Source organism: Falco cherrug, chromosome 11 (genome assembly GCF_023634085.1).
Source record: "Falco cherrug isolate bFalChe1 chromosome 11, bFalChe1.pri, whole genome shotgun sequence".
NCBI classification, from domain to species: Eukaryota; Metazoa; Chordata; class Aves; order Falconiformes; family Falconidae; genus Falco; species Falco cherrug.
In genome coordinates, this window is record NC_073707.1 from 33,565,156 (window position 1) to 33,583,728 (window position 18,573).

Here is an 18,573-nt window from a genome sequence, read left to right on the forward strand (position 1 = left end):
CTTAATGGCAAGAAAAGCAGTCTAACAGAAGAGACAACAAGTGCTCTAACTGTTCTTTGAAATCTCCAATAATTCCCATCACCAAGCTGCAGAATCACCACTAGAAGATGTCTTACAAAGCTTTCACGCTTCCTCCTCTGAAACTAATGGTATTTCTTCAAATTTAATGAAACCTGAACCCTGTTTGGGGTTGATAACTTTTTTGCTCCACAAAAGTGAACCAATGAAGTTTTGTGAACCCAAAATCCAGTCCTCGGTAAACTCCTCCTTCAAAAACACCTTTCAGCTCTGTGCACAGGTATTTCCCAAGGTCGTACCTTTTTTGTTTCTGTCTGTCTCTTTCCTTCTTAGAAGATGACCCCAAATGCTGACCTTTCTCCAGCTCCTCTCCTGCAGCTTTCAAGACCCTACCTTGAACCGAGGTAGGCAGTTTTGCTATCAAGGGAGCCACCAGCCACACTCCTCGCCGCTCAGAGGAACTAGAATTAGAACAAACTTATTTCAGCCAAAATATCCATGCAGTTTTGTAACCAGTATTAGCTGTTATAAGACTAAACTGCTTTAATAAAGCAGTTAACACAATGCATCTGGAGTAACTAGTGTGGACTGAGCAGTCACAATTTCTGGTTTCCAGAAAATTCAAGAATAGCAACTACATTTACTGTTAAACAAAATAAACAGAAGTAACCTTCAGGTAACTCATTTCTGTACATTCCTGTTTCAAATGCAAAAAAAGTCTAGGCAATTGACACAAAATTAAGCATCATGTTGGCTAAAATAATTAAAAAGGTGCTACAAAAAATACCTTAGGAATGTCTTTTTACCATTCTGTCTTGTATTACTTGTGTCAGCATTTCCAACAGAGTTTGGATTGAAGAGGCCTATACCAGAGTTAGAAGAGTTATTGTTTAGATCAGCGGATTGCTGAAACACCTCTATTGTCGCCTTTGCAATATTATCCAACAAGCTGTTCATTTCAGCCACAGACCCAGAACCCTACAGTAAAACATAAGTAAACTAGCACATTCATGGTATGTTTGTTCATGGACTACGTTAAAATTTAACATACTTTTTTTGCATTAAATATTTAGATAATAAAGTTTGAAAACAAATACTCACAGGCTCCTTCATGCACTGTTTGATCATTAGTTGCAGCTCCAACCAAGACTGCCGGAGAGTCCACTGATCTAAGTTCTAGGTAAGAATTAACATTACAGATACAAGTGTCAACACTGTACATGTCTGAAGAAAAAGAAAAAAATCTCATAATTGCATACATTACATGTCAAAGCCTCAGCTTACAAGCAGATCATCACCATCACTACTCTTTTTAACAGTCTAATGACAGGCCAAAATATCAGGCCTATTGAAGGATGTATGTTAACTTCCACATTTTTGCAGCTAATATTGTTACTTAATACTTTTAACCACACCAACTTTTCTGAATAAAAATCTTGCTCTCTGCAAAATCTGAGTTTAGTTAAATATGAATTAGTAATTTGCTCTTTTGTTAGTAATTACATCAATCCATGGCATCGCCATCCGAGTGGATTTGTTCGTATTTAGCACAAGGCCATCTAGGCACAGTGAAAGGCAGCAGCTGCAGTGATATTTTGCAGAACACTGATCACTGTTTTTCCTGGTCCAGACATTGCCATCTTGATTCTTAACAGGTCTATTCAAAGAAAATAAGTTTTGTAGTTTAAGAAATGAAGTGCCCCTAATGCAGCTGAATTTGAAGAAAAGATCAGTTTTCCACTGTCCATGAAGGTGTTGGAGCCTTTTTCATGGAGTAGGAGTGTGTTTCCCCACAGTACAGTCACAGAGCCCTCCTGAGAGAATAGGCATCTCCACCTGCACAGCCCTGAAAGCAGCTCCCTTTGCAGTGGCTTTCTAACGACCGACAATGATGAGCGTGCTGCATGCTTGTTTCTCCCACAACCGTGGAATGAGAAGGAATGAGACACCCAAAGTCACACTATAGAACATTTACCACAGACACTGGGGATCCTGAGCACATACAATCTTTAAAGTATCTAATGCTTGATTGCACGAGGAACTGCAATTCAATGTCACATGGTGGTGCTGCTGATGACAGGTTAAGAGTCAGTGCATCACAGGTAGTTCTTCCACATTTTCCCCACAGCATTACCTGAAGTATGCGTTTGATATGCTGCCTCTGAGGGTTGTCACCCTCGGTGCATTCTTTAATACCATGGGGATAACAGATAAGTTGAAGGAGTTTCTGTGCTTGCTTGTTTGAAAGAACAGGATCCAAAATAAGATCTTTGTCCGTGCACAGCCTCTCAGGTTCTTTTAAACAGTGCTCTCCAACCCATTCCTGTAAGTAATCAGACAACAGATTCACAAGACAGTTTGAAGGCAATATTGACTTTTGGTAAGCTAAACGGAAAATTGATTTTTCCATGTGCAAAACTTTTAAGTATGGTTCACGCAACATGCGAGATTAGAAATGTCTTCTGTCATTCAGTACCACCTGAAAGTTTAAGACTGTTAACAGGCTTTGCAAAATTAATTTCTTCTATACTTTGAAAGCAACTTTGTAATAAAAAATATGCTACTGCAAAAGCACCTTGAGCAGACAGCTGATGGACTGATCCTACTGTCCTCTCAAAGGGCTTGAGATTCAGGTAGGAAAAACAGCTCAATTCTGACAAAGTGCAGGGAGATGCTAATAACTAACTAAAGCAATTCCCCCTCCCCGCAGTAACACACTATGTGTTTGAATCGTGAAAATCAGGAAACCCAAACAGAACTCAAATACTGGCATACTTCAATGTTCATTTTGCATCAAAACACATGTTACACTTTTCAAATAAAAAACCATTGTTTCTCCAAATTAAGACAGAAGAGTTGTTTTAGAGGTTACCTGCTGGCAAATTGTTCTTAGCACATATCTAGCATACTCGCTTAGACTAGCAGTTTCTATGGAAACAGCTTTTCCGCATGATTTCAAAGGGTGAGAGGAACCCCAGATTTCATCCTCATTGAGTTCATCTAATAAGCCTCTCATATGGAAGTCTTCACTCTTCAAGGAGTTGACATTGTTGCTGCCAATTTCAGCATCACCTGCACAGCAGAAGCACAGAAGCACAGGGTGAACTTCTACCCAAGCCCCCACACCCCCCGACCGCTTACCCGCCCAGGGGATCTTCAGAGGTACAGGCCAGCTGAGGAGAGAGGCAGTCGCATTCGTAAGGGCAGCAGTGACTCTGAAAGCCACCATGTTCAAAGTATTGTCCACTTGTTCATTTTGCATCTTTTTAATGGATGTTTCAGAAGTAGGAAAAGGTTTACACAAATCAAACACAAATAAAGCCACTATGTGCTCAACAGGAAAAAGTCTGCTGAGCATGCGGAATTGCTTTGGCAGGTAAGGAAGAGTTGGGTTACTCAGTCTTCTAAGATGCCCCTTTTCCAAGCCTTCTCTCTTTATTAACAGTCCACAGATCAAGCAACATGGTTCGAACAGTGGCCCCTTGGCCCACCTTACCATGAACCTCTTGACAAGAGAGACTCATCTTCCTGGGAATGGAAAGAGGCAGAGCACGCTGTGGGAGCCTGGCAAACACTGGTGAGCCCCTTCTCTCTGCACGGCACCGGCACAACTCTAAAACCACCATCTACCTGACACCAACAGGGGTGACTGGAAAAGCAATGAAAAAGTACTTTGGAAACAACGCCAAAAAAAAATCAGACCTGGAGCAGGTTGCATTTTACGTGTTTACGGGCCTGAAACCTCAGACAAGGAAGATGCAACTACAGCATGTGGCAGTGGGGAAACCAGCCCAAAATGCTGCACACAGTAACACCCCAGATGCTGCAAGGCCATCCAGGAACGTGCACGAGAAGCAGGCTAACAAAGCCTAATGTTTTAAGTTAGCAGAAACTCCTGAGGATCTTAACTGATGCACCATACACGATAGTCATCCCTCAGAAAACCCCTCAGTTTACTGTCAAGATCAACAACTAACACAACGTGACAAGACTAAATGGCTGGCTTCAGCTACTCAAGCACACACATTCACACCACGGCCTCTGGTTACACATATGCTAGGATTTTTTGCTAAAATCTACAACTACCAGCAAAATATTTCAAACTACTGCACCAAGGAGACCAACAGCCTTTCAGCAGCTGTAGCCACATCCCCAGACTACTATATATTTACACAGAGTGCCTGAAGCACCAGGGTGCACTAGGTCTTCCTGTGCACTCAGTTCTCCCATCACTGTTTCTGTGTTCCCTGGTACTGCATTGCTCTGGACAAAGAGTAAAATAATAATGAGGATTTAGTAGAGTTACTGCTAAGAAAAACTGCCAACACCTGCGCCCGCACCCTGGTTTGTACCACTTAAAAGAGTTACTCCTAAATAAACAGCATACAACCCTCCTTTTCACAAGGCCGAACTTGTATTTGACAGCTTGTCAAAGCCAGAGCACTGACCAAGTGACAGCTTGCAGCAGACAGCAGTGACTGGGACTGGCCCCCCAGCCGGCTCACCCCGCTCTCCACTACACCGGGCACGCTCCTGCCCCGAGTCCACACGGCCAGATGCAGCACAAGGAATAACTCCTGACGGGGAGGGGAGAGGCTGAGCGAACAGCCTTGTCACTCCGGAGCCTGAACAGAAACCATTTTTAAGTAGGCCAATCGCAAAGCAACAGAACATACCCTGGGAAGGGAAAGCAGTTAAAATCCCTCAGTTCCCCCAAAATCCAAGTAAATCCAACCCCCCCCGTACCCCTGACCCAAGGGCTGGCAGGGAGGTCACATCAAGCCCTGCAGGTCCCAAAGCCCAGGACAAGCAAAGACTGCGGGAAACAACCTGACGGGAGCCTGTGCCCAACACATGTGAACAGACGGCAGCAGTGAGCAGCCCATCCACGCCCTCCCTACGCTCAAGCATCTCATGAGGTTGTGAGCACAGCTACATCAAGCCCAGATCTGTACCTGTGAAGGACAAGAGAGAAGAACCTGGCAGGCAAACAATACAACGAAGAGACTGATACTAAGCATGAAGCTAAAGCCATCCCAGAACACTTTGATAAAACTTGTGAAGAGGTTTAGTACACCCAGGAGCAGATTACTGCAGCACCATCTTTCACTGTGAGCAGAGATTATTTTTTTTCTAACACAGATTGTTACTCACAAAGCTTCCTCAGCACAGAACTGGAACAACAATCATTTATCTGATGCTTTTCCTCAGTAAAACAAGTAGAATTTTTAAATAGCTAATGTCAGGTGCTGGCAAGAGACATCTCCAAATATAACGTTCTGGGTGTAGGAGGAGATGTGCTGCAGCAAAGGCACAAATCAACTGTGTGCCCAAATATTCCTTCCCATCACCCTGCACCAGACCCTATCCAAACCACATCCCTGCACAGAGGTGAAACAACAGCTATTCACACTATGCACCATTAATGAAGAAAAATAGCAAATCTCAGCACTCTCAATAGCAAGAGAACGTAGATAATAGCCATAAACATATCTCAAACTCACTCTCAAATCCATCAGTCCATCCCAGATAGCTATGCCTTTAAAATCTTTCACAATGTAGTCACATCATTAAGGATCATGGGGTTTTTGAGACAGTTCTGAGACACCGGCCAGCAATAATGGCACTCCAGGTGGAGGTATACCTCTGTGGGTATGTCCACATCTGGAAGATGTTGCGCTATAGGTCACAAGAGCTTTAACTGAACTTAATGCCAAACCAAAGCTCTGAGACAGTTACTTATTTGAAAAAACAATGCACTTGTCATTCATGGAGAGTTGCTTAGCAGTGATTCTGTTACGACTTCCACAGTGACAGACACATGATTTGTGGTAAAACACAGAAAAAGGTGGGAAAAATTATTCGAGACCATATTGCCTCTCTATATTTGAGAGGGACTTGCCTGAGTTTGAAATGTACTGGGACTTGGTGGCAGGGTAGGGGTCAAAATGTGACAGTCACATCTGCTTAAAGCCTTGTCAGCTGGGGCTGACTCACCAGAGAAAAATTCTATCTCTTGACCTGTGGGGGAAACACTACTCACACGCTACAGAAGCACCCAGAGCATCCACATTTTTCTCTTGTCCTCAGGGTTTTCCTTTCCCAGGAGCATTGCTAGGGAAGTGAACTAGCACGATCTGTTTTTTACCCAAACACTAGAACAAAAACATTACACATGACTGCATAACCTTACCAAGCATCAAAATTGCTTTTAAAACCGCAAACACAGCTCCCACTTCTATACTGTTGTGAGCAGCAGCCAAGAGGTGACGATCACAAGAAGAACGAATTCCGGGGAATAATTTCCCTACGGAAAGAAGAGTAAACCTTGTAGAAAATTACTGTTACTCACCAACTAAAATGTCTTTTCTACAAAATCCTTCTCATCTAGAATAGCTACTGAAGTACAATAACTGAATGAAGAACTGAATTTTCTGAAACTGAAACTGCAGACCAACAGGTGAGTCACTGAAACCAGCTGGGATACACGGTTAGGCTATATTAACATCAGAATACGCTGTGATCATTTCAATATAAAAAGGAACCTGTTGTTTCACTGGGTCCATGCAAACAGTAAACTTAACCAAAACAGGACACTGAAGTGTATTTTGGTTTTGACTTCACAGATTTAGGAAATTACTTCCCTCACCCAGTCTTCGCAACAAATGAGGCAAAATCAATTAATATAAACGCCTGTTGCACAGTTAAGCCTAATTCTGCAGCTCACAAGCAGACTGCAAAAGATGTCAGTGAGTACTTAGTTTCTAACTTGAAGGAGAAGGGAGGGAGGGAGGGAAAATGGATGAATCTACCACCTTTCTGAGGTGCCTAATGGAGGCATACGTAAGAAAAGTCAGTAACATGGTCATGTTTTGCTTGATTTGTACTGCTTCCTAGAGTTCAGACATGATTTTCCCTACCCATTCAAATCCACTCTTATTTCTAGGGAAGCCTGGGACCATGTAACATACTTACATTACTCAGACGGCATTCTTCACAGCTCTTACTTGTTTTGCTTAAATTGCAATAAAAGCTTATTTATTTCTGGTCAAAAAAGAAACTAATATTACTTCTAGATGGAAGAATCTGACACCACACTTAAGAGCTGAATTATTTTTTTTTAGCTTTCAATTTCATTTTCCCATAGAAATTGTCTTGTCATCAAATTTGCTGAAATACTTATAAGTAAAAAAAAACACAGGTTATTTCCAGGCTTGTTTCCTTTTAATTGTTGGGTGCTTTGTCCTTGCCTTTTTCCTTCCTCTTTTGGTCTGTGGCAAAAACACACAGGTCAGACCACAAAATATTCAAATTTGAAAGGAAAGAGAACTACATTAAAACATGCTGAGAACTAATTTCCTCATGTTTCTTCTGTTGGACCAGATGCTTTATTATACCCTATTTAAAATTGCATTTAATTTCAATTTACATGCAAGGCTACTAAACTGCATGATGTGTATTATCCCTATTAGTTTTTGTAACACTGAGAGATGATCCACTACACAAGCTGTCACTGCCCCAACAGTACTTAGTATGAAGGAAGGTGGGGACTATGATAGGTACTGCCAACAGCAGCACTGGCACAAAACCAGTATTAACGGGTCCCAGGCTCACACGACTGTTTCAATGAAGTTCCAAAATAAATGAGAACTATCAGGAGAGAACAGTGCTTCCAAATGTATTCCTCTTTGCTGAAGTGTACACAGATACTATGTTAAAATTTAATGTTCTTTTTAAAGATGTAATATTAGTATGACTGAGTTTTATGTCAACGTTATGCCACACCTGGGTGGCCAGGTGTTGCGAATGAGTAAGTTTCAGCAAGCTTCTATAGCGTTACATGCATATAAAATGTTTCTGAAACATGTAAGAATAGTATGTATCAACTTTCCGCTGGTGAAATGTGTAATTTTAAACAGGTTATCATTTCAACTTGCACACATGAAATCTAAAGCCATCAAAAACATCTGGGTTCACTTTCTGAAGTGAAAGGACCACACAGCAGGCAACTTACCTGTTCCCTGGGAAAAGAGGCAGACCTGGGGTGTCCTGAAGAGGTGCAGGAGTAACCGACAGGTCATCCTTGCCCCAGGCTCGGCATCTGGATCTCCACAGGCTACGGGAGATGGGACACGGACATAAGGCATCTGCCCAGGACCTCCCAAGTCCCAGTGACAGGCCTGGAAATGCTCTACGTCACAGCCCCATTTTAAGCGTGAATACAATAATTTCGTAAACAGGAATCAGCATTTATGACCTTGAGCCAATAAAAACCAGGAAAGAGTAATACCATTTTTGGTTAAGCAAGAGACCTAATTAACAGCAGAAAAGAATACATGGTTAAAATGGGTTTTGACAGTCAAAGCAGAAATAAGACACAAATTCAAGCAGAAAGTGAAAAGAAATGTGTGAAGTGGCTAACAAAGACGACCACAGCTACGGTACTGCAAGGCTGGAGGCAAAGTCAATGATGTCAGAGGGAAAATGCCAACATCAGGCAGACTGATGCCAGAAGGAAAAGCACAGCCTGAGTAGAACCAGCAGATATCTGAGCATATAGCACGAAGCAGAAAAGAGTTGTGAGCAGAAGCGTGTGTTGCAAAATACAAAGGGATAGTGCACTGTCAGCAGCTCTCCACTTGTCAAGGTGTGTTCTCTGATCTAACTTGGCTTCGCTCCTTTTGGGAACTGCAGGGACACACATGCTGCAATGCACAATGGGTGGCATTTCATACAAGAACGCAGTTCAGAACACACTACTTATTCAATCAATGAAGACTTCTTTAGAAGCCTTAATTCATTTTAAGTTTTTCTCCTGGTATTTTCTTACCAGCTGCAAGAAGAGAAGGCAGTGCAACATGCTGAACTACGTCTTCCAAAGAAAAGCACTGCCGGGCGATCAGTATAGCAACGAAAGTGGCCAGGGAATCATGGAACGACAGGTCACTCACCTTGAAGGAAAAACACTGCAAGGCTTCACATTAACTGCACACACCATAGCCATGATTATTAAGGAATTAACTATCAGAATAAACAGTTAAACGTTTACCCAAGAAGCATTTGTCTCTACATTTTAATGCATTTCCCAAACATTTTATGGCAAATACTGATAGTTCTTGACTTTAACAAATACCTATTTCAAATACCATGAATTCTGAAGTAAAAAACATTAGCCTTACGAAAACTTGAGAAAATTTTATAGTTCTATAAAACCAGATAACACTGATACTCATTCCTTAGCTTTACGACAAGACTATATCCCCAACGTATACAACTTCAATCTGTTCCTAAAGGCATACATAATCAAACTATAAGTAAATACATTGAATCAGATATTAGATAACATTAATCACTATAATCCTGCTAACTTTAACAGGACGATGGTAACTTACACCAGGAGAGTAAGAAACAGCAAAGTGTACCACCCCTTCTACAATCTGAGAGGCAACACCAAAACAGGCTCTTTAAAACAGAGGTAGTTATTTACACATCCATCAGCATTTCAGAAAAAAATAAATGGACATGCCTGCTCCTTTTGAAGAGTATCTCTGATATACTGTATCACTTCATAATAAAGAACAAAAAGTTACAAAGAGAAAGTTCTAAGCACTACCCAAATTCTACATTAACCCTGAAGATGTAGGGAAGAATAAAAATCAACCAGAAATCTCATTAAAAGCCTTGAAAACTTAAATGGATACAGGACTAAATTTGTCCTCCGCACTTTGTATTGAACAGAAAAGTTAGTACACCTCTAAGCACACCCTAGGCAAATAGGTTTAACAGGTATTTTGGAAGACATTGAACTTACATCCACACTGCAGAGCAGATCATTGAAACCCCAGACATGATTTGAAGAGCAGCAAAGAGCTTTTACGACCCCTAACCACTCTGAGCTAAGCACCGTGCAGCATGCTGTCAGCTCTGCGCAAAGGTTTGCTATGTCATTAATCCTAGGAAAGAAGAGAAAAATTAGTACAGAAGCAGGACCTTTCATGAACAATACATGTTTAGGTCAAAGCAGATCAGTGCCTGGCAGAAGAACCAGTGTTTCCTTACTTAAGGTGGGGAATTATGTCTAAATGTGGTTATGCTACTGTACATACAACATATAGGAACTAGACAATCTTTAAGGTCCCTTCCAACCTAAACCATTCTGTGATTCTATGATATAACCTAGTGTTAACTCAGTGGTGGACAACTAGAGCATCTAGAAAATAAACCACCAGTATGTGACCTGTATCCCTAACTTGCATCCATCCAACCTACAGTAGCATAGGGTCTTTATTTTGTGTAAACCCTACCCTGCACACCCTGAGTTCCTGCGCAGAGCTGCTCAGGAAAAGGACCAGAGCACCCAAACCCTGCTGCCTGCAGCCCACCACGGCAGATGACCTGCCCTCTCTACGGGGGCATGCTCTGGCCTTCCCCCAGCGCTGCTGCACCAACAGCAGCTCCATCCTCTTTCACGCAAAAATGTCATGGAAACATGGTACGCGTGGTGCACACCTCCCCAGTCCCAGGCCACCACCGAGGTCTCACTGCAGGAGCCCTCTCCATGCCAGGCCAGCCCTACTGTTTAGGTGGGAGAAGAGTCACAAAATCAGTTGGCATTAATGAATTTTACTTCATAGATTGCATACTGTGTGATTCAGTGTATGATTCAGAGTTACATAACATCTTAAAAAACAGAGAAGACTTGACTCATCCCAGTGCAAGTTATTTTTCCTCTGCTCCACAGTGAAACTTGTTTGGCCACATTTAGATGTTCCCTTTTGTTGTCCTTACAAAACTGCTTCCTCTCAGCTGCTCTGCTCTGCCAAGGATGCGCCACATTTCATAGATTCACAGACTGGTTTGTGTTGGCAGGGCCCTTAAAGCCCACCTAGCTCCAGCCCCCTGCCCCGGGCAGGGCCACCTCCCCCCAGCCCAGGTTGCCCAGAGCCCCGTCCAGCCTGGCCTTGAGCCCTGCCAGGGACGGGGCACCCACAGCTGCTCTGGGCAGCCTGGGCCAGCGCCTCCCACCCCCACAGCACAGAATTTCTTCCTTTAACCTGACTGTCCCCTCCTCCAGCTGCAAGCCATTCCCCTTCAGGCACTGGAAGCTGCTCTAAGGTGTCCCCGGAGCCTTCCCTTCTGCAGGCTGAGCAACCCCAACCCTCAGCCTGTCGCACACCAGAGGGGCTCCAGCCCTCCGAGCATCTTCCTGGCCTCCTCTGGACCTGCTCTGGACATTTCAAAGTGGCTTCATACTGAGGCCAGGGTGAAGGACATAGAACTGCACACACTTTGGGGAGGAATCAATCAGAAAAGAACCCCCCCCCAGTTTTCCTTAAGTTTTGTGGTCTGTCAGCAACCTTTTAAAAAAGACTGCCAGCTACTGCTGCACCTAGGCCTAACAATCATGCCCAAGAACTTCCGAATAAAAATTGGAACAGAATCAGAGCAGAACACCAGGTTCTGCTGGTTTTGATTGTGTAAGAGCAGCAGAGGTGCTGGGAGCAGGGGTAAAGGCTCCCACCGATCCAAAAATCAGTGTATGTTTCACCCTGCACCACTGACTGCAGCACAGAAAACCAGGGTACAACAGTCTCAACACTGCAGTGCTGCAGTTTGCGCAAGGGAGCAGAGTCTGTGTGTTTACACACTGGAAGGAGGAAGCAACTGAGAGAACATCTGAATTATAAAAGAAAACATACTGTCAGTGCAAAAGCCTGATACTGATGTTGTTTTACTGCCGGGCTTCTTCGCTATACTTCTTGTCAGTGCCTTGAGCTCATCTAAGAAGGTCTAACATGGACATGAGACCCAAGAAGGTGTCAGGACACAACCCAGTCAGACAGTGCTGGGTGACCTGCTGCAGTGCTGACCTCGTCCCAAGCTCTCATCACTGGAGATCGACTTGAACTAGCACCATGAGGTCCCAGATACTCATAAAATCTGTCAGCTGTTACAACTCTAGCAGCTTCTAGCCAATGAAACTCTTAATACCTTAAAAAAAAGGGGGGGAATCTACATACTACATATAAAGATGAAATTCATAATAAATGAATTACACATTTAATAAATTCAACACCGATTGTATCAGAAGGAAATGACCTAATGCAAAACCCTTCCTCATTTATAGGCTTCTAATGAGCAAAAGTTGCGCTGAGCTGTTCTGCCTCAAACAGCATATCTGCTGATACAAAAAGCTTACCGACTGTCTTACAGTACATACTTTCTACTCGTTCCTCCATTTTGTTAGATTATGCAGATTGATTTAATGAAATCACTCAGAGGAAACTTACTGAATACATTTTCAGCAACCAGAAAGAGTAATGAATGAAAACAATGGCAAAAAGATACAAATCAAAAAGGTGAAAGGAAACCTCATATACGTCATGTAATCCATCCAGTTCCAATTCCAGCACGGTTTCCCTTACCTGCCTGCATCTTGGTGCCCCATGCACACGTTCATTAGCGCATTGCAGACAAAGCTGTAGCGGTTGGCTGCGTTGTCGCTCAGAATCTTGCCCAGCATTGAGTAGTTAATGCTGTGAGCTGAGGGATTCTCAATAAAATCTAGCATGAACTCTGGGTCCCACAGTAAATTGGAATTCGAAGGCTGAACATTGCTGTATATTGTTTGCTTCACCTTAGAACAGGCACTACTGAGGAGCAAACAAAAAAAAAAAGAAAAAAAAAAAAGTTGCCAAAAAACGTACTTTGCAGGAATGCTGTGGAACATGCCATGTGGGGTTGGAAAATCCTCGTTTGGTTACCGTTCTGTACACATTTTCAAACTCATTTCTGATAAGGAGCATCTACCAGAAAATAAGGCTGAAACATCAATTTCATTCAAGTTTTCCTGCAGATAAAAGTCTCAAGCTTCCAAGATGCTTCTATGGCATTTCTATGACTGAAATCGTGAGCAGCTGGATGAGGACCACACACTCTTTCCTTCCTAGCAATGACTTCCTGGAGCATCAGATGTGAAATGTAACAGTGCTTCATAACGCTGCCCCCCCTCTTTATGTGTTATGACACAGCAAACTGCAGTGGCAGTAAGAAGACTTAATTAAGGAAAAATGAGAAAATTTATCTAAATTAAAAATTTCCATTTAGTAATAATGTGACATAACAGACAGCTTTTTGAAAGATTAAATCAGTAAATGGAGAAGGTAACAGCTTGACATTAACAGTTACGACAAAAGGCTAAGAAATATTTCAGGCTAGGAATACCTGTATGTTAATGGGCTTTCCTCAGGGGAAAAAAAAAGGTGTTAATGAAGGAGACAAATTTCACACACAAAATGTTCTAAGGGGCATTTCTCTCAAGCATTGGGTCTTACACCACAGCTGGAAACAACATCCACATGTACAAACTTCAGTAATTATCCCAGCTGGGAAGACGTCCTCATTACTGAAAAGATCTGTCAATTGAAATTAACTTAAAATACATTAAACCTTTGGAATTTCTTAGAACTCCACTAGCGCCTGGATCAAAAGACAGAGGAAGCACTGTGCTGCCTGGAAGACAGACGTCTGTGACCTGAGGAAGGAGCACGATGTGCACAGCAGCGCCTGGACGCAGGGCTTGGAGGGCAGCCCTGGGGCCCTTGCCACTGCGCTGCCCCTGCACATGCTGCTCCTCATTGGGATGCTCCAGAGCAGGAAGAAGAGGCTGTTAGCAGGATAATTAATCTACAAGAAGGGTAATTAATGGCCGATGTTAACCCTTGGCTCTAACAGCCAGTGTGACAGCAAAGAAAGAAAACCAACCAGTGGAAAACGAACAGCCCATACCCCAAACATCAGGCACTATTTAAACGGGCATCCTGGGCACACGTACATCCCCGACACTGCCACACCACAGCATTTACCTGCATTTACCACGGGTCACAGAAAGAAAGGCCCCAAACCCAAGCAACACAATACTAAGTATGTGAGCAAAGCTGCCTCTGAAACTGTACTTGCACAAGGAGTAATGGTGGGGCAGTGGTCAGAAAAGAGATTTAGGGGGGGGGAAAAAAAAATTGAAGGAATGATTTAAAAAAAGGAAGTTTAGCAAATGCAACTAAATATACCAAGCATACTAAACCAAAACATGCAGCTCACTTAGTAAAACACGGTCACAAGAAATACTGCAGATGACATCAGGAGCCGACTGTGAAGCACTGCAACATATGGAAGGTAAGTCTCTAAATTTGACCATTTATGACCTGTACTTTATTGTCACTTTAAACTGTCTTAGAGAAATAGCTGGACTTACAGCATGCTAAAAAGGAACCAAAAAGGTTGCCATGTACAAGTTGCCAGACAACTTGTTTTGGTTTTGTTTCAATTGCAGCAAGGAAACCAAGAAGAAAACAAGCGTAGCACTCTTATCTTACACAAAGCTGTTTAAAAAATTAATACATAAATTTTATTACCAGTTTTCAGAGAATTTCTAACTCCACTTGGCTGAAAAAGGGGGTTTATTATTTAATATAGGATTTAATACCCTAAGTATCTCTGTATTACTAAATAATGTTTTTATTTGCTACTGTTGATTAGTACTAATAAAAATGTTATTTTTTATTGTGTTACTGAACTTTAGGTTTTAAGCAGAAAAATGAACATAAGACTATGACACTACTGTAGTTCTTTTAATTTTTTTTTCTAGCATTCCTCTTATTAAATGCTACTGTTCCCATGTGTTTGTAAATCTATTAAAATATTATTACCGAGAAATTTTTTCCTGCTCCCTATGAAATGAAAACCACAAATCTGAAACATGCAAACCAAAACCAGGTATATAAACCAGGAGGGGAAATAGTAACTGAAGTGGTTTGTAAGTCTCACAAGACGCGCGTTTGCATATGAAAGGTTTCCACTCCCCCTTTAAAAAGTAGGAGCCAAAAACACAGCATATGGGTACCTAAAATATTTTTTTAATTTAAAATCAAGGAACTGAACAGTCGAGCAGAAAACTTCACAAACTCAAACATGTTTGTGCCTCTCCCCACATCAAAGGAAATATTTAATAGAATATTACAGCTGCGTCAACTAAGATTTTGTTATTTTTCTACCCAATGTTGTATGTATTACAGCCAATTTGCTGATGCATTATAGGAACCAAATCAGTCACACCACAATCTGCAAAAGCAAAGGTGTGTGGAGGTGGGCCCAACGCTGCACGGCACAGCTGCCCCAGCAGCCCACTGGAGCTGGACGGCCCCCGCTTCCCCACGCCTGCTCGCTGCACCCCGGTGCTGCTGGCTGAAGCGCCCCACTGAGCTAACCACAGCGCTGCAAGGAAGGCTCAGCCCCTGCTGCTCCACAGCAGGTACCCACTCAGAGCGAGGACTTCGCAGGCTCAGGACCACACACTGCACTGCCACACCGGCACGGGCAATAGAATTGCACCAGTAAAGGTAAAGCAGCAGAGGCAACAGCATATTTTGGCAAGTGCTGGAACAGGCTGCCCAGGGAGGTGGTAGAGTCACCATCCCAGGAGGGATTTAACAGATGTGTAGACGTGGCCCTTAGGGACACGGGTTAGCAGTGGGCTTGGCAGTGCTGGGTTAACGGTTGGACTTGATCATAAAGGTCTTTTCCTATCTAAACGATTTGACAATTCTATTTTCCATGGAAAGCAAACCAAACTGAAACCACAGCAATCTACATCAGTATACAGGCTAGACAGCGGTGAGAAAAATCCCATTACCACCCACCTGAAGAGGTCTCCAAACTTGCTTCTCAGGTGGCTACAGGACACATACAGATCATAGAGGTAAGCTAAAATACACCTTTCTGGGGACGAACACTCCGAGGGATTAACGACGTGCTTTACCACTCCGCACAACCTGCAAAAATAAAACCATTTTGAGTTTGTTGCAATACACCTTAGCGTGTGTCTCATTGTTACCTATGACACAAACCCCACCATTAGCTGGGCAATGTGATGACAGACCTTGCATCTACAGGCTAAGGGGACTCACATGAAGCTCACCTGAGCTCACTTACAGCCTTCCAATAGTAGTGTGACAGTCGGTCTCACTACTGAATCTAACCCCATTTTTTGTTTAAGAGAGAAGACTAAAAATACTTTTTGGGAAATTGTAGCTGCCACAAACCCTTCAAAGACTTGTGCGGTTTGCTCCGAGTTGAGGATGAGGCAGGCATGGTAACGTCGCAGCACGGCGACGATGCAGACGCACAGCCCCGTTGTGTAGCTTCCTGCCAGGCTGGATGACTTCAGCAGCAGCTCTGCCTCCACAACACTCAGCTCGTTCAACAGCTGAAAGTGCATACACAAAATCAACGAATTTCCAAATTAAACAGGTAGAGTTAAGCGGAAAAAAAAAAAAAAAAAAAGGGAAAACTATATGGCAAAACAAAATTAAATTCCTTACTCACTAGAGAACAAGGGAAAGAGGGAACAAAACAAACTGCTAAAGTATAAGAACTGTCCCTCAGAACTGCTCTTCAGAAATACATGGCATTTCTGGCACTCAGATGCTTTACTGTGTAATATGATGGTTCTGTCTGAAACAGTGAAGCCCATCCTAAAATGCTTTGTGCTAAAATAACGAGAATTTCATAAATTTTGAAAGACTGAAAAATAAAATACATCTATTGATTCTCTATAACTGTCAAAGTAAGACAGAAGGGAAGTATCTGGCACTCTGTTTCAGAAGTCAGGAAACCGGAACAGATAAAAGCACATGGCAGCAAATCAGGAGAATTTGCAGTCCATCTCCTGGGTTTTTTTTCTGGTTTTACAGAAAATGTATCACAGCTTTATCCTGATGTAACCCTCCCAAAAAATGAACCCTGTTTACCTGTATTGCAAAGTCGATCAGTCCATTGATATTCAGTGCTGGCTCCATGAGATCAAAGATGAGCTGTATATGGTGAGCCAAAGGAAGATGATATGATGTTCCCGAGGCAAAACTAGTTATCTGTTCAAGAACGTTACTGGAGATCTGTGAAAATAAATGTTGAGAAGTCACATGGTGACTGAGGGCTTCTCAAATACACTAGTGCTCCAAAAATCCTGTTTTCTAAGCGGCAATAGCAAGTGACAGCATTTTGCAGATAAAAGCACTAACAAATAGTACATAAATATACCTATTACTCTACTATCCAGCAAGTCAGTTGTAATGCCGTTCTATTTTCAAAATTGACAACAGAAAATGGCGTTCTGCTGCTTTACAGCTGAGTGTCAAGCTGTTCTTAACTTCTACAATACCAATTTTTATTCTGTGGAGTATTCTGCTTTAAAGAAGAGGTAAAATAGTTTTTCTTTTCCTCTTACTGCATTGTAATTTTGTTATTGATGGTTTTCAGATAATTAATAACACATTATCCTGCAAACAAAACATGTAATAAATTCATTCAAAAGACTAGATCCAAAGGTGTCTTACAAATTAAGTATCAAACATGTACCTCTTTTTCTTTTTCTTAAATATACTTTAAAACAGTAACACCTGGCAGAGTGATGAAATCCTATACTGATACATTCCCACACTTACAAGTTCTACTATAAACCAGGAAAATTAGGCTTGCCATTTAAAACAAGTTATTTATGTTTTCCAGGCAGCCACTAATACAGCTTTTTAACAGTAAACATTGATGATAAATTCTAGTATCCAGAAAAGAATAAACTGTATTATCTACCAGCTTCTCAAATAGACACACTCAGTGTGTTGCACAAAAAACACAGAAGAGTTCACTGTCCTTATAAACACAGATACAGTAACATATCTTACACATACGCAAGAGATTAGTTAATTAGTACCTAATTTACCAACAAGCCTTAAACAACGCTGTTAATGGAAATTTATGTAAAATTTATTTCAAATTTTCCATTAAAAAAATCTTGACATCTACAATAATTCAGAAAGCTTCTTGCAAAACAAGCAAGCATCACCAGCCCCACCCCCCCAACAAACACACACAATCAAACCCCCACATACCTACTGAAGCAGGTATTTTAGAACACCAAGGCAGCATTTTTAATCTTGCCTTTGAAGAAACACTGCACTGAAAATTCTTGGTATATACAAAACACTTCTCAAAACCTAGATTTGCTTCCTATTTGGTACCTCTACAGCAGAATGTAAAAGGCTACAATTTTATACAAGGGAAGTACCTGAGATGTCACCTGATGTTGATCAAAATAGGACAGTTGCTGTAGTTTTGTAAACACGGTCTCTAGGGTTGGAAATGCTTCTTGTTTGGTCTTCCTGGCTTTTTGCCCTTCATCCCCAACTTAAGAGATAAAAAATTATTTTGGTCATTTTATATTTAAGCAGGAGCCCTAGTAGTTTCGCATTATTACCAATTTAAAAGACAGCAACACTCCTCAAAAGCTTGTGACTACATAAAAACCTATTTGCCTCAGTTTTCCATAATACTCAGGACAAATATCTGCCACAGCATGTAACAGCATCAAAGCTACTTCGAGGTTATTCCAATGCAAAAAGCCAACACCCAAGAAAAACTGAAAAACAGCCATACAGTTTTACTAGGAGGGTAAGGAATATGTATCACTCACTGGCCAGCATCTCATTTTCCAGGTTTTAG

The 18,573-nt window shown here is 41.9% G+C and overlaps 1 protein-coding gene and 1 long non-coding RNA gene across 21 annotated transcripts in view; one reads left to right on the plus strand and one right to left on the minus strand.

The window, feature by feature from the left end:
• Positions 1-18,573, minus strand: part of MED12L (mediator complex subunit 12L) — a 150,413-nt gene that overhangs the window by 26,666 nt on the left and 105,174 nt on the right. For 13 of the 20 annotated variants that reach the window (XR_008734502.1, XR_008734503.1, XR_008734501.1 and 10 more), the window contains 15 exons: positions 18,140-18,258; positions 16,827-16,970; positions 16,119-16,282; positions 15,717-15,848; positions 12,444-12,671; positions 9,830-9,971; positions 8,849-8,984; positions 8,033-8,134; positions 6,212-6,325; positions 4,524-4,643; positions 2,891-3,090; positions 2,153-2,341; positions 1,120-1,194; positions 806-996; positions 318-479 (listed from right to left, as the gene is read on the minus strand). Coding sequence is in view for 16 of the 20 variants with exons in the window: in XM_055723952.1 (XP_055579927.1) it covers positions 318-479; positions 806-996; positions 1,120-1,194; positions 2,153-2,341; positions 2,891-3,090; positions 4,524-4,643; positions 6,212-6,325; positions 8,033-8,134; positions 8,849-8,984; positions 9,830-9,971; positions 12,444-12,671; positions 15,717-15,848; positions 16,119-16,282; positions 16,827-16,970; positions 18,140-18,258 (2,218 nt within the window). In the remaining 4 variants the exon portion in view is untranslated. The remainder of the gene's footprint in view (positions 1-317; positions 480-805; positions 997-1,119; positions 1,195-2,152; positions 2,342-2,890; positions 3,091-4,523; positions 4,644-6,211; positions 6,326-8,032; positions 8,135-8,848; positions 8,985-9,829; positions 9,972-12,443; positions 12,672-15,716; positions 15,849-16,118; positions 16,283-16,826; positions 16,971-18,139; positions 18,259-18,573) is intronic. The other 7 variants (XM_055723956.1, XM_055723955.1, XM_055723958.1 and 4 more) reach the window with 5 other exon arrangements.
• Positions 6,332-9,070, plus strand: LOC129737077 (uncharacterized). The gene is made up of 2 exons (XR_008734508.1): positions 6,332-6,478; positions 8,852-9,070. It is a non-coding gene; the product is annotated as an uncharacterized LOC129737077 (long non-coding RNA).